This window comes from Ictalurus punctatus, chromosome 10, assembly GCF_001660625.3.
Source record: "Ictalurus punctatus breed USDA103 chromosome 10, Coco_2.0, whole genome shotgun sequence".
Lineage (NCBI taxonomy): Eukaryota > Metazoa > Chordata > Actinopteri > Siluriformes > Ictaluridae > Ictalurus > Ictalurus punctatus.
This window is the reverse complement of record NC_030425.2, coordinates 11,675,869-11,692,530: the sequence shown is the minus strand read 5'-3', so window position 1 is coordinate 11,692,530 and position 16,662 is coordinate 11,675,869. Positions and strand designations below refer to the sequence as shown.

The following is a 16,662-nucleotide window of genomic DNA, read 5'->3' as shown; positions in this document are numbered from 1 at the left end:
AGACCGATGATAATAAACTGCACAAGTCAGGTTTGTCTAAAAAAGTTCAATAGTCTGGAACATGAAAGGAGGTGAATAAGGCAAAAAAGACTCGCACAATCACAGTAACACAGTACACACCAAGGAAACATGAGATGGTCAGTTTACATTTACACTGTTACCCATGATGCAATGGTGTCCCATCCAGAGAATATTCCTATCATGCACCCATTGTTCCCAGGACATGGGTCTTCTGACCCACAATGATCCTGGCCAGGAGAGAGCATTAACTAAATTAGTTTGCATTTATGGGACTTATTTTTTATTTTTATGGGAATTATTATTTTTTTTAGGAGTGTCAGTAACAAGTTTTTGAACAAAATAGTTTTCTGTTGTTGTTGTTTTAAAGTTCATATGAGGAAAGTCTCCTGCTTTTTGAGTGGAAATTTAAAATCGTTTTTTGCAATGTCTTTCAACTGTTTTTGCTTATTTTACTTAAATGCAGAATTAATACATACATAACCATATGTCAGGTGTCTTATACTGTTAAAATTGACATTATTTGGTTAATTTGTCCAAAATACTATCAGGTAGATACTAGACGATATATCTCACATCAGATGTGTGTGTGTGTTTTGTGTAAAACCTTCCTTTTTCTAAATGACAAACTCATAGTGTCATTTTATCAGCCATGACAATATCCGAGTCCCCCTGTGGTGAGAGTACAGAAATGATTTGCTCTGCAGAATGAAGTTTTGTTTTATAGTTCACTGAAATCTGATGAAGTTTAAGACATTTCTTTCTATCCTTCATTTTATTCACACATATAAAGTCAACCCCAGAATAATATGGATGTGAATTCACATCTCTAGATATTGATTTTTCTTTCAAATCAAGCACACTGAATGCATTAAGCCTCCCCCTCCGTCCTGCTCTCTCTCTCTCTCTCTCTCTCTCTCTCTCTCTCTCTCTCTCTCTCTCTCTCTCTCTAAATGAGGAACAAAACGTCCCGACAAGGAAAGGGTAAATCTGATAGTTTTGACCTTGTGGGGACATTTGGCTGGTCCTCGGGAGGAAAACTAGTTTTTGTTTATTTTTTTGACAAAAACTGCAGCTTTTACGAAATAATAACCTAGCCCAACATTTCCTTTTAGTTTAGGGTTTAGGTTAAGGTGTAGCATAGCATCCATAATTAGCGGCATTAATAATGATGTCAGTGGAAGGTCCTCACAGTGAGTGTGTTAATGGTTGTGTTAGTCACTAACACAACCACTAACTAATACACACTAACAAACACACACACTGTGTTTGTTAGTGTGTTTTAGCGTGTGTGTTAGCGCTCCTCCTGCTCATCCTCTGCGCGCTGCAGTTTCACCTGGAAGCGGAGCAGCGCATCCTCTCCCTCTCTCTCTTTCTCTCTCTCTCTCTCTCCCTCTCTCCCTCTCTCTCCCCCGTGCGGCTCCCGGCTCATGTCGGTTCAGCCGAGGTCTCGTTGTGCTCCACTACGGACATTTACTGCCATTTTAGCACTCAGGCCAGGGATGCCGGTGTAAAAGAGGTGGCTTTTTTTCTCTCTTCCTTTTCCCTCATATCTCTCGTCCCTTCTCTGCGGCCTGAAACACACAAAATGTCGACCAGAACGCCATTACCGACCGTTAACGAGCGCGACACGGAGAATGTAAGTAAGCCATTAGATGTAAAAAACGGTGTTTGTTGTCTTTGGCGTGTTTATTTGTGTTTCGCTTGATGCACGGATGTTACACATCAGCTTGCTAGCTTGCTAACTAGTTAGCTCTCATCCTGGTCGAGAAGCTAGCGGCTGTGCTAATCAAATCGCTCTCTTTTCTCTCCTGTCGCGCTAATGCTCGCTCACTGAGTAATGTTTTAGTCAGGAGTTAGAAATAAATGGCTTCTTCCATACTCATGTGGACAAGTCAGGTTAAATATGTATTTGTTTGGACTTGTAAATATGGGGTTAACGTCATATTAACTAGTAAACCTAATGACCGAGCCATTCAGGTGCATAGCGATGCTCGCTGTCCTGCCCTTTCCCGACCGTCGGCTAATGCTAACTGGAACAATAAGAGTTCACAGTGAAAAGAGGAATCACAGGATTTCCCTTCTGTCTCGCTCTCTCAGTTCCTGCCAGACGGGATTTTGTAATCTGATGTGTAATAATTAAAATATTGAAGATGTCTGCAGAACTAAAAAAAGAAAGAAAAAGGTATTTGAGTAAAAAAAAAAAAAAAAACCTACAATCAATCATCATCATCATCATGATCATCACTAGCTTCCACTATATTTCTTAATCACATATTAGACACAAAACAACAATTTCTGTTGCTCTGAACTCTAATGGACTGTAGGGATGCATGTTCTCAGGCTCCTTTATTAAACATAAGACCCACATATCCATATAAATATTCATGAGCTGTGCAATAGAGTTGACATGATCTCTAATTGGATCCTTTAATTATGGCATGCCATTAAAATACACACCAGTGACACAGACCTAGACCAGCTCAGCGAGCACGTGTACGACGTGCATCATCATTAGGAAGTGAAGTGTGTTTATTATGAGCATACATTAACAGTCACTAATGCTGATTCAGTGCTGTTTGGACGCCAGGCTTGCTGCAGTGACTCTCCAGTTTCTAGACGCACTGCACATTTTGGTAAGAAGAGTCTGAGGAGTTGAAGATCGGTTTGAGATCTCGGAATCAAAACAACTCTCTGGTCCTTTGCTGAACGTTAATTTCAGGTTGAAATAGTGACTAACGTGCTTTAATGAACTGCAGTCATCATGTCTGGACATGTTTTCCTGTGAAACATCGAGCTGGCCAGCAAGTCCTGGCGGAAGCCAAGTGGCTGCAGAAGTAATAAATAAGTTTTTTTCGTGTTATTCTTTGACATTGTTTGGATTAAAATGTCAAAATTTAATCCTATAAATATCAGATGTGTGTTGGGTAATATCTTCATGTGGGATTTTGATAATTGACACACAGAGGCATGACATTTAGATAGAAAGATGATGTAAAATCCTCAAGCTTTCTCATTTTTATTTACAAACAAGTACTTTTTGGGTATTTGGATGTTTGTGTGTTTGTTTTGCATGCATTTTCATACCATAACCGTTCCATATTTAAGGACCGCGTTCAAGTCATGTCGGAAAAGATTGTATTTACGAGTTGAATGCCACCACAAATTCGTAATTGTAAGTGGGAAACTCAGGATTTTTTTTGACCCGTTAACCTGCTTAAGTCGCAATTTCAAAGGTGTGGGTAATGGAAACGGGTATATATATATATATATATATAATATAAGCCCTCTCATATCGCAAAAAAGTTTATAAGCTCGCATGAGGTGGTTTCTCAGACACTTTGCCAAAGCAATATTTAAGAAAAGGGAAAAAAAATGAAATGGAAACACATTTCTCGTATTTAGGTCACATGACGTGTCACATGACAAAGAAACTGGAACTGACTCCCTCGGGTGTGATGCGGCAGGCGGCACGAGTGATCCTATTTTGTTGGATAACTCGTCAAATGTTAAGCGGGTCATTCTGAAGTTTTGGATCCACAGGACCTCTGTAAAATTATTACGGGCTATGATTTCGCAGAAATCCCAGTTATGTGGCCGCTGCCAGGTAAAAGAGGCTTGCCTTTCCTCGATTGCATGCATGGCATGCCCTCGTCGCCTTCTGTTAACACTTCCACGGCTATTCCGCTGGATGCAATTAAAATCACCGTGCCAACACTCATCAGATCTTGGAGATTTGTCGCCATGTTTAATTGTACTGCCTTTCGCGATAGGAGAAAACCCAGATTTAATCGCATAACATCATTTAATGGAAACGCAGACCATTTGTGTTTTTGTCGATGTTCTTAAAATATCGCTTCTGTTTTGTGCAAAACTGCAACGGAAACCCGGCTAGTAAGAAAACGTGGCGGAATCAATGGGCGCAACGTCTGTAGTTGATGGTAAATTTGTTGAAATTGAATGTTTACTCGCCTCAGAAGCTGATTTGCGAGCAAATTGGATTATTTGTTTGTTTATTAACATTTAAGCACCTATAGGAGAGAAAGGGTTTGATTTGTGACATTGTTTATAGATTTTTTTTTTTAATCTCTTTTTTTATAGTGTTTGTTTACAATAAAACAGGCTAATTGCACAATTATGATATAATATGTAACAAAGTTTACAGTGGCTTCATAAATGAATTAAAAACATAATAAAGCAACACACACCTAATACGCATTCTTTGTTCTTCATTTTCTAGAAGTAGAGTCAAAAGCCCTGCAGGTTTTTTTTTTTTGGTAGTTAAGTAAGAGAAGGTACACCGGCATCTTGCTCTGACCAAAGTGACTCGAACGCATTTGAGGTCTTAATTACGACTTTCCAACTTGTAAATACGAACTTCCCAGGAGGGCTTGAACGCACAGTAAATTATGACTGGTGTTAAAGGAAAAATAAAATCAACAGTGTTGGTGGAGTCATTGTTACAACCCCAAAGTTGATTCCTTTTTCCCGATTACAGCCCGTCCCAAAGTGATTTCTTTCTCTTATCCCAAATCAGTTTGTGAACAGTTTTAAATTTATTAACTGTTACAACCGCTGACACTGGAGACTCCTTCCATAAATGTTAGATAAACATATAAACTTCACAATATTGATATATTGATGATTATATATAAAATATAATGATATTTTATTTAAAACTTAAAAAAATAAATAAATAAAACCTCTTTATCATTAGGTTTAGATTATGTGGCGCACTGCCCTGTGTAAGCTGTTACTGTGGAAACGATCACGCATTAGAAAGAGCACATTAACATAACCCTGTGATTTACATTGCAGCCGGGACTACTGTCAGAGCTGCTGTTATAGAAAATTAATCAACACCTATAGACCAATCAGATTCAAGAAAGCAACAGCACTGGTATATGTTGTTAGTAATTTGCTAATAATGACATTGCATCATTGCTTGCTTAAATAATGTTAATATGACTAGATGAATTGAATCGGAAGCACTACAGAAGTAAAAATGACTCCATGAACACATTTTTTTGTTATTAAATCATGTGTGATCTGGCCTTGATCTCTTGGCTTGCCAGCAGATTCATTTAGGCACTAATGTGTGTTGGATTTTTTGAGTGTTGCTTGTGAGGAACATGGTCAGGACATGAGCAGGCTAAAACAACACGTTGTAGTCAGCAGCGGGATCGTGGTCCGTGGCGGGGTTGCCAGGTTTGTGCGAAATAAGCATCCCAATAGCCATTCCAGATTTTCCCAGAAAGAAGCCTGTTACCTAAATATATTCCCCTTTCACACACTGTACACAACAGAACTGGAATCATTGTGAAATATATTCTAATACTAAGCAATAACAGGGAATACTGTTATAGGAAGATAATCAGTGACATTGTGGTGTGATGGAGCCCGAAGTGAAGCAGAGTTACAAGAGATATTACACTGACGTTAATTATTTTCCAATAGCAGCACATCCTCTTGGGTTTTATTCCTTTTATGTCACAGCAATTTATCAGTGATTATAAATTTAAAAATTATTATTGAGCGATACTTTTTTATAGTTACATGCCATGTTCAGGAATGTCTGTTAGGCAAGTTTTTGTTATAAACCCGATCTCTCTCTCTCTGTCTCGCTCTCTCTTTCTCTCTCTCTTGCTCTCTCTCTCTCGCTCCCTCTCTCTCTCTCTCTCTCTCTCTCTCTCTCTCTCTCTCTCTCTCTCTCTCTCTCTCGGTTAATAAGATTAAAAAAACAAAAACAATGCAGCTTGTTATATTGCTAAGAAACCGGAGGGGTTATCTGTCCTAAAGATTTTCCAATGGTGGAAAACTTACTGTTACGAACTGTTACAAAGCACTGACACTGGAGACACCTACCATAAATGTTAACTAAATATCTCCCTACAAAAGCTTCAGAATATCCTCAATATATATGTTTGTTAAATAACACATTTTTAATAATTCTTTATTATTAAACTTGTATGTGAATTTGCTGTTACTACAGGAATGATAATGTATAAGAACGAGTGCATTAACATAAACCTGTGATTTGGATCTTGTTGGAACTACTGTCCAAGCTGCTGTTGTAGAAGATTAATCAATGCCTTCTAACCAATCAGAATCAAGAATTCAACAGACAAACCAGGCAATTGGAAAAACTCGAGAACAATGAGTTTTTTCTTAAAACAAGCAAAACTATCTGCCAAATGGGTAAGAAAAATAATCGTATTCTAATGGAAAACAAGATTATTTTCCTCGTTTTACGGTTGTTTGCTGTACATCTGATTTTCTGTAAGCAAACCAGTTCCAGATTGTAGAGGTAGGTCCTCATTTAACTCATTAAACTCCTCTTCGGCTTCACGTCCGCCTTCCACCATACTCGTTTTGGCTCTGCACGTGAGCTGCGGATGAGTTGCAGACAGAAAGACATCATCAGCTAAGCTTTAAGAATGATCTATAATTCTTATTGTGGGGAGAATTTCTACCAGTATATCACAAACGATGAGATCTTGCCCATCCCTACTTGGAAGTCTCATCAGGATAGAAATATTTAATCACGATATTGATCAGTCAGAATTACGATGTATTGATTTGCAGTCACCTGTCTGTATACATAGTTGTGTGTAGAGAGACAATAGAAGATGGAATGAAATAATTACTAAACCATGTCTGAGTGCATCTGTGGGTTCAGTGAAGCTGATCGTCTTTGCCTGGGTGCTTGCCGTTCAGTTGCATAACGGGAACAAGGCTGAGAGGTAACAAGAGCTTTCCGAGAGAAGAGCCCAGATGAGGGCAGGACATGAAAGAGAGAGAGAGAGAGAGAGAGAGAGAGAGAGTACCTTTCAGGAATGTTGTATCTTAGGACTGTGTTCATTGTCATTTTAATTCAGGAAGGCACACAGCGGCCGCTGGTTCTCTCTTTCTGTCTCTCGGAGTGTTCCGAGTGTCTCAGGTTTTATTCACAGGTTTGATTACAGGTCTAATTGAGCATTGTTCTCCAGCTGCTTTGTAAATCAGCGCTAAACATTTTCACACCAGAGGAAAATGTGTGAGAGTGTGATTTAACTCTGAGAACTGTGTTCATTTTATGGGGTCATGAAAACTCCTTCACTCTTTCATGCGTGGCTGTAATTCTTAAACATTTAATGTACATGGATGAGTTGAAGTGGTTTGTGTGGTCTATTGATGTATTCGATCACAGCAGTTATGGAAAAATTCAACACAGTGTCAGTGTTCCATATGTCTCAGTACCTGCACAGACATTTAGAGAAGAAACAAAAAATAGTTTTCTCTGAGTTTGTCACCTGGTAAACTTAACCTTTAAAACCCTGGCAGTCGTGTAGCATGTTTAAGACGGGCACTGCACCTGGATGCAGTGGATTTTGGAGGCCTCGTCGCTTTATAGGTCGTTCCAGTTTGAGAGTTGCGTGAGCAGGGGTGGGTAAATCATAGTTGTATAATTTAGCCCACTGGACAAGTGGAAGCTCCAGTGTGCTGTCATTTCCCATGTCTAACATTAATGTAATAAGCAGTCCCTCCAGGGTTTTGTGACTGCAGAAATGAATGCAAAATCAAGTAAACAATATTTGGAAGAGCTAAGAGTTTTTCAAAATTACTGCAGATTTTCCTCAGAAATTTGGCCAAGACCAAGGAAGCAAAATTGGTGTGGATGGGTGGAGATGGCATGCTCGCTCTATGTCTCTCTCTCTCTGTCTCTTTCTCTCTCTCTCTCTCTCTCTCTCTCTCTCTCTGTCTGTCTCTCTCTCGGTCCCCCGTTGATCACAGCGACAATCGCGGGTGTCTGTGAGTACGTGTAAGAAGGTAGATCGCACTTCATGGGTCTCCGACGAAAGAGTCTCGTGTCTGTCGTGAGACCAGATTGGAGAAAAAACAGGGTAAAATACAAATACACCTGCATATGGCTTTGCTTTTCATTAGTGACATGAGGAAAACGTTCCACACGGAAACAGTGTGAATGTCATTAACATTACTGAACATTATTCTGTTTCACTACTACCAGTATGTAGAAAATGCACCACACTGAAATGCAATCACTGCCCAATCACAGTGCCAAGCTGTACTCAGTGCTCTGATTGTGAGCTATACAAATTTTTTTATTTTATTTTTTTTAGTGTAGCCAGGTTTTAAAGATGCTTGATAAAATATTGATTTGCAAAACCAAAATGTGATGAACACAGAACATCATAACCCTACACTATGAATTGATGTGTCCTAGAGATCCTCATGCGGGATCATACAGTCACTGCTATAAATCACTTTTACCACATCGATATCGAGTCTTGATCCTACACTTGGTATCAGAATTGAAGTCAAAATTCTGCCCGCGTAATAACCCTCATCATTGTACTGTTTCTCAGCCATTTGACCGCAAATCTGCGTTTTCACATTTTTGCCACTCCTGCATGCTGGAGATGTCGGACCAGGGCTTTGAATCAGATTGGAGCAGTTTATCACCTGCTGAAAAAAAAGGGCATTAAAAACTAATATCAATTAGCATACGAGTCAAAGTCACACACACAGGGTTTGCACACTTATACAATATAACAGCAGGGTTTTATATATTTATTTATGCACAAGGTAAAATAAATACAAAAATGTTCATCGCATTTCAGTCAAATGGGGTTTTATTGTCATTCCTCTAGATAACTTGCTTACGTTGGAACGAAATGATGTTTCTCCAACAAAACAGTACACAAGACTACATAAAGTGCAAATACACAACGGTGGAAGACTGGTGCAGGACAATAAATACACAGGATATGGGCTGTAACTGTAAACTATTGTAGTTTTTTTATTTACAGTAGAAAAGATCGTCTTTACCTTTTGCATTTAAATTGAGATTAAACTAGGTACGAGGTAACTGCAAAAGCAAAATAGACATTTCATGATAAAATAACCTGGATGGTGTATCAGTCTGTACATGATTACACAGAGTTTCTTTGTGATTGTTGCAGCCCAAAATGCTTGATTTTGTGGCTGCTTTTTTCAGAGTTCGCAATTTGTAGAGTTGTGCTTTTGTTGTTGTTGTTGTTTTTTTTATTATTTTTTATTTATTTATTTTTATACAGAAAACTACTTTGATTTGGTGAAGTGCACTAAATAGTTTTGCACGGTCTTTTGCAGTGATGTTTGTTGGTAAATGAGACCCTTTATCTGTACTCATGTGCGACGCACGTGAATAGAAGCGCGTTTTGGCTGAATGCGCATTGTGATGTCATGTGACACGTCTCGGTCCAAATCTGAGGAAAATCTGCAGTAAAGTTGAAAAAATACGAGCTATTCGGAATATTGCAGAGTTTGCTTGTTTTCGCATTCATTTCCGCAATCAGAAAATCCTGCAGGGACTGGTGTATAATTCTTGTGATTTTTTTCATAAATGATCCAAACAGCATAGCTGTTTTTGCTTTAAAACACTTTTCAGCAACCGTGTTCTGAAAATGTAACACATTCAGCACATTATGTTGTATATATCCAGTACATCTGCATATTATCATGCCTGATTATCAATAAGATATGCTATTTGTCTAATCAAATATATGATCTAATTTCACATTCCTGATATTAAAAATCACTTTCTTTTTTCCAACATAGTTCTTTACCAAGCATGTTTTTCTGCATGAGGAGATGATGTTGCACTTCACTTCACTCCACTGTTCAGTGCTGCTTAGTGCTCTCCATGCTCGTATTGTGAAATAAATATCACAGATCGGCACTAATGGGTTGTATCGTTTCCGATTAGCTGTGTTGATGAGTCGGTGTGATTGTTTCTGTTGGGAACAGTAGACAGCACTTCACATTTACCTGAACCGACATTTTACAAATTGTACTGTACTGCTAAATAAACGAATGTTTGCATTAATAAGCATATGTTCACATCTTTTCCTGTCAGTTCTTTATAGAAACATACATTTCTCACTGATCATGTTATAGGTTACACATGCATTTTTGCATTATTTATATTCCAAATAGGCGTAATGCCAGCGACTGACTTCCAATAACTCATCAATAGTACATCCGTTATATAGAGGAACAGAACGAAAATTATATGAACCTATATAAAACCTGATTGTGCCACCTTTAGCAGCAGCAACGGCAGACAAACGCTTTTGGTAAATGGAGATCAGTCTTTCACAGCGCTGTGGTGGAATTGTGGCCCACTCTTCTCTGCAGAACTGCTTTAGTTCAGTCACACCGGAGGGGTTTTCACCGTGAACTGCCTGTTTAAGGTCCTGCTACAGCATCTCAGTTGGTTCAGGTCAGGACTTTGACTAGGCCACTCCAAAACTTTAATTTAGCTCGTTTTTGAGCCATTCAGAGGTGGACTTAGTCCAAAGCATAGGTGATCTGGTAGAGAAGTGACGCCAGCTGTAAACGTTATCGAGATGAATCTCTATCAATTGTGTTTGACCAATCCATGCTCTGTGCTAATTTTAGCTCCGCCCATATGTATATGCTGTGTATGTGGGTGGATATCGTGTCGAATATACAGGTTCATGGTTAATTTGCATGCAAAGCTGAGACAAACCGCACAGTTGAAAAGTGCTCTTAGATGTCCTATAACAGCAAACGATGAGATGGATCTCGTCCTACTGCGGCAAGCGGTTAGACGGGTCTCGACCTCGAGAGACGAGGCGGGTCTTGTCCTGTAGCGGCGAGGCGGGTCTCTGCACTGAGAGATGCCATGTTTCTAGTCGTCATGTCTCCACAAGCCAAAAATAATATTGGTAGCCAACCAATGTCAGAATCCTCTTGATGATCCTAAGAGACACAAAACCCCCACAGACATTAAAATTAAAACCAAGCCATCATTCTGTGGACTAGTAAAAAAAAAAAAAGATGAGGACAGTGCAAGCTGCTGCTTAAGATGATTGTGGGAAGAAAGCACATTTAACAGTTGATGTTGGCAGCACTCATTTCACATCATGGCTCACCAGGAACCAATTCTCAAAATGTGCTGTAGTTTATGAACAGGGTGGAGTAACAATGCGTACAACAAAAAACCCTCAATCTTGCACCCCATGTCTAAAAAATGTCTTCCTGCTCCAGCTCCCCCCTTCCTAAAAGCTTCTTTTGCTTTTAGTTTTGCCTTTGGTGGCTTTCTCAGTGCCTGTGTCATGCTCCTCAAACAAGATAGTTGAGCTATTATGCTAAACTTTTATCAATCATGATTAAACTCTTCTGAGAGAATTCATTTGAGTGTGTGGACTGGTCAAATCTTTTTGCTGTATTATTTTAGATGGTTTTCACACTCGGCACGTTTGCTGTGGTCCGAATCCGAGTGGGATTGTTCCCGGCGCCCCTGCAGCGTTGGTCTGGTTTCAGACTCGCCTGATTCTATCGAACCCCTTTGCTTTTGCGTTTATCTTGCATCAAGACGTGTGTATGAAGAACATAAATTGACTCACCATATTTTATTTGAATTTTTTAAAATGATTTTGGTGCTATTATGCGCAGCAGTGGACCGTTTTTGCATCCCACTAAGTTCCCCTGCCACTCATGGTACACCCGTGCTGTGGAAACGAATGAGGTCTTCATCGGCTAAGACACACACACAGGTTACTTCCTGAACAATTGCAGACCCGAATACGAGTCGCGTTCACAGGAATCGCGGCACAGTTCCAGCGCATCCGAACTCGGACCTCCTCCTACAGTCTTGTTCGTGCACTTCCCGGTCCGCACGACATCTATCTATCTATCTAAAATAGGAATATGAAAATGAGAATAATGGTAATATGTACACTATGAACACCTTATTGTGTGTACAGTTGAATACAAATATGAATATATACAGATGAGTAACGCCTCATTTATACACAGATAAGTGATAAATTCAACAAATAGTAATAAGTGAATAAATTTGTTCATATTGCAGAATTATTTTGAACATGTTGCCTGACGATGCAAAAACCACTAGCAGTGCTACATTGTTTTTTGCATTAAAGAGTCTGACTGCTGCAGGGATGAAGGACCTGCGGTAGCGCTCCTTCTCACACTGAGGATCTAATATTTTGTGGAAAAAGCACTAGGGATGCATGTATGACCCCCCCCCCCCCCCCCCCCCTTTTCAGATCGAGTATATTTTCAGGTGCATGAAACCATTAGCGATATAGATTCAGAAATTACTAACCTACTAAATATTATGAATTCGGGAACGTCTTGGAATATTTTATTTACTTATTTGTTTGTTCCTGGTGGGTGCTGCCGTTGTGCTGCTAGTGAACTCCTTGTCCCTGAGATGTTACAACTTTTAAACAGTGTGTTTGTAAGAGAGAACTTGAATATGGCTGGCACGGAGCAATCGTACCATCAGCTCTACGATTAGCGGACAACCCGCTCTACCACCTGAGCCCACAGCCGGTGGCGTATATACTTTTTATATTTATTAAACAAAAAAGTACCACGTTTCACGAGACGAGGGTGGCCATATTGGACTTTAATTGTATTCATTTTTTGGACATTAATATTATGAATATTAACTCTATTACCAGTTATGGCTGCCTCTGCAAGATATGATGATTCAAATATTGTATGATTTTTTATTTTTTTATTTATTTTTAATTTAAAGCATTTGTTGAATCTGGCCTTATCTATAGCTCAGTGAACATTATTGTAACTTGCTGTGTGGGTGGGATCCATGGAAAGTGCGGAAATACAGTGTAAAAGCCTGTACATCCACTAACCTACTTCATTTGATAGCTTTCGAGCAACTCATGCTGAGATTTATTACACAAAACACCACCAGCAGAGATGCTAATGAGGCAGAAAACTCATTCTGACTGTATTGTTTAGTGAAGAATCAAACATTAACTAGCTCCTTGTATGTTAACATAATCGCTCTGCTTGCTAGCTTCACGCTGTTGTCTGTAATAGTAACGTTTTTTTACTTATCATGACTCTAAAGGGTGTTGAGTTATGAAACACACGTACACAGAGCGGACTTTTTGTTTCGCACATTATAGATTCTGCATACACTGTACAGCTCTGTATACTTGTGTATTTTTCTCTACATATTCTCTTCTATGCACATTGTTTCTCTATAGACTACTACATTTTATGATGTTCTGTTTTTACAGTGCGCGTGTTTATCCTTAGTTTGGTGTTGGTTCTGTTTGTTGCACTGTGGGACGAGGAACTAAGGAAAAACATTTCAGTACATTACGTGTATACCGGATGTAATACGTATGTGACGAGGAACGTTGAACGTTTTTGTATCTGTGGAAGTTAGGTCGACGTAAACTTTCTGCTTTTGCCTATCTCTGTGATAACTTTGGAGTTTTCGAGCAGCATCGTGTATATATGTAGCCGAGTGATCTGTCGGATCCTGGACGGGGAGTTTTGCCTCAGTCAGAAAACTCCACATGATGATGTTTCCTAGAGATTTGCTTCTGATGCGTGACTGGTGCCTGTGGGAACGTATCCTGGCTGTCTGATCTCTCCTGTCAAATGGGGGCTGCTTTAACATAAGCAGCGGTTATTCCGTATGGTGCGTGTTCCACCTCCACCGGTCTGTTTGTGCAGAACACAGCAGTTACTCTCGGGTGTGGACAGAAACAACCATCTGCATGAGGTGGTCTCTGTTCATTTCCAAATGAATTCTTGTGCGCTTTCATTGCAGTGAGAAAGCGATTCGATCCTGAATCGATCCAGCTGCAGGAAGTGAAGCAAATGTGTTGTGTGTTTTGGGTTGCAGGCCCCCCCCCCCCCGAGTAGACCTTTTTAAACCTATATAATTATCTATTTATTAAATGCATCAATATTAAATTAATGAGACTGTGTCCTCCATGTTGGGGTTCGTTCCGTCATTGCTACGAATACTTGGCCTTTTCCTGTTGTCGTATTCCTGACCATTGAATATATTTATGGTATAATTATGGTTATGTGAGAAATAATTCCTGTCGGGGTGGTGTGAACCCGTTACCGTTACCACCTCGAAGTGCATTATTTACACAAACAGCATGCTCTAGAGCAGTGGTGCTCCACCGTTTGTGAGCTCTGGACCCCTAGCATATTTTGAACAATCTACAAGGACCCCTTCACTCCACAACAATTACAGGTTATATGTTTAAGTCATTTCTATGTGTTACTTTATTTTATTAATATTTAACATAAATCATATTTACACTGGACATTTAAAACTGAATGAAAACATTTAAAGATGAAATTTTTTAGTTAGGTACAGTTATAAAGCGCTTTTCTAGACACTCAAGCACTTTACATAGGGGGGGTTGATGGTAACCTCCTCAACCACCACTAGTGTGTAGCATCCACCTGGATGATGCGACGGCAGCCATAGTGTGCCAGAACGCCCACCACACGCCAGCTATCAGTGGAGAGGAGAGAGTGATGTAGCCAATTCAGAAATGGGGATTATTAGGGGGTTATGATAGAGAAGGGCCAATGGGGGAATTTTGCAAGGACTATACCCCTACTCTTTACGATAAGTGTCCTGGGATTTTTAATGACCACAGTGAGTCAGGACCTCAGTTTATCATCTCATCCGAAATGTCTCATTTTTACTTTTTATTGTTGGCGTGACGTTTACTCTGACTCTCCGAATCATCTTTTGTTTATTTTATCCATCAATGCGACACTCAAACTTGTCAACCACTCGTAGGTTTTTGCATCATTTTATTTGTAAATAAATTAAAAATGAATCCATCAACGGATGATTGTCAGCTCAGGTAATATTCGCGAATAAGCAAATTGGTTAATTTTAAAACATATCTTAACTTGTTCTTTCATTTGACGGGCATATGATATATTTGAAAATATTTTTATATATTTAACAGAACAAAACACCTCTCTCTGCGTCTGTTCTGTTCAGTGAGGGGCTGAGAGCCGGAGATTCAACACTGTCATGGATCACGGGACGCGCCCTTCGACCTAATTTACATCATTCATATACGAATGTTTTTAGGACGCAAGACAAATGTAATGCAACATGTTTTACATGTAAAACAATCCACGTTATTACAGCCTAGTTCTCTTGTTCAAAGTAGATCTAGTGTTCAGAAACATTTTTGATCATTCACGTTCCATACCTGTCTGTTATATAGTTTCAAAAATCATAAAAGTTATGAAAAGTAATTAAAAAAGTACAAAAGCAAAAAAAAAATCTATCAAAAACAGGTTGGTGGATGGATAGATTTTATATAGAATAGAAAATAATTATACCTGGTCTCCTCCAATATGGGGGGGGAAGGGGGTGTCGTGTCGTGCCACATGATCGGGAAGGCTTGGGGGGGCTTTAGTTGCAAAAGGTTAAGAACCTCTGTTATGTAGTTATTGTGTTAAATCTTGAAGCCAAACCCCTCCCTAGTGTACATTAGTCTGCATTACTTTACTGATCACTTCCTCACTGTGAACGAATTCCAGCATTTTGATCGTCAGTTGCAACTTGGTGCTTAAAAAAAAAATGCTTTTCATTCAAGGAACATGACGTTTCTGTTAGAACTTGGGAAGGTTGCAGGGAAGCATGACCTTAACCCGACCTTGAAAGATTGGGCGATATTTCTTGCTTGTGTGCGATTGCAGGAGGAAAGCAAGTTACAGCGCTGGCACTGAGCCAGCAGCTCTGCCCTCCATCTAACCTCCAGGCTTCAGGAGAAGAGCCTGTGAATCGACTGGGCTGAATAGATGGGCTTTTTATTGGGTTATATCTTCCGCCTGTGGTGTTACAAGGCACGCGGGGGGTGTGGGGAGCATGGAGGCTTACACAGAGGAGGAGGAGGATGTTTTTGTGCCCTAGCTTCTGTCTGTCCTACTGAAACCGTCCTACAGACTTCTGTCAGTGAACCGGCTTGTGGCACGCAGGAAGTTGCTAAATCAGATGTGTTGCATTTACCAAACAATGCACAAATCCGTTCGTGTGAAATTCGAGACCCTTTGAGCTCGACCAGTCAATAAAGACATGTTTTATTTGCTGAGATTCTGACTTGCTAGTGCTGGTGATCTGGTTTGTCTTACTGAATCAGCTGGAGAAACTTCTTATTGTTTCCAGAAATGATATTTGTGGTTAGTGAAAATTCTGCTACTGTGAGGCAGAGAGATGATAAACCAGGGATAAATCAAAACTCTGTTCAGTAGGAACCTCATCATGCTTTAGAGTTAGGGGGTTTGGTTTGGATTTATAACACTGCACATTAGAATAACCACTCGGCTATTTTTGAAAGCCCAGGCTCCGTTGGTGTCATGCCGGAGGAGGAAAGGCCATGCAGGAAGTCACGGTGCACAGTGTGTTCTGTGCTGACTGAGTGGAGCGCCACCATGACTGACTGACTGAGTGAGTGGGCTTTACTCGAGCACTATTGTTAAGAGTGCTCGGTTGCTAAGGCTTAAGGGGCCACGCAAGCATGAGCGGGAACACAGCTTGAGCAGAAAGAAGTTCTGAAGGGACTAGTGCTGGCAAACAGGAACATGTTAAAGGTCAAGGTAAGATACGGCTCGCTGCTCATGTTTTTACACAGGAGTATTGACCTGTTTAAATTTTTTTTTTTGACCCATTGCGGCACACAACTTTTTGGATCGTCTTGTCTTTAGGATATGAACAGTGCTTGATTTAGGAGCAGATATGCCGGAGTTACACAGTACGCTTTTGGTTCAGTTTGCACGTGAATCACATGGTGCCTGTTGTGC

The 16,662-nt window shown here is 39.9% G+C and overlaps 1 protein-coding gene across 3 annotated transcripts in view; it reads left to right on the top strand.

Moving 5' to 3' along the window:
* Positions 1 to 986: 986 nt before the first annotated feature.
* mark1 (MAP/microtubule affinity-regulating kinase 1) overlaps positions 987 to 16,662 on the top strand; it is a 47,384-nt gene continuing 31,708 nt past the window's right edge. Inside the window, exon 1 of one of the 3 annotated variants that reach the window (XM_053683228.1) lies at positions 987 to 1,657. In XM_053683228.1, coding sequence (XP_053539203.1) covers positions 1,607 to 1,657 — 51 coding nt within the window. In that variant the 5' untranslated portion in view covers positions 987 to 1,606. Of the gene's footprint in view, positions 1,658 to 16,258; positions 16,459 to 16,662 lie in introns of those variants that run through there. The other 2 variants (XM_017478717.3, XM_017478719.3) reach the window with 2 other exon arrangements.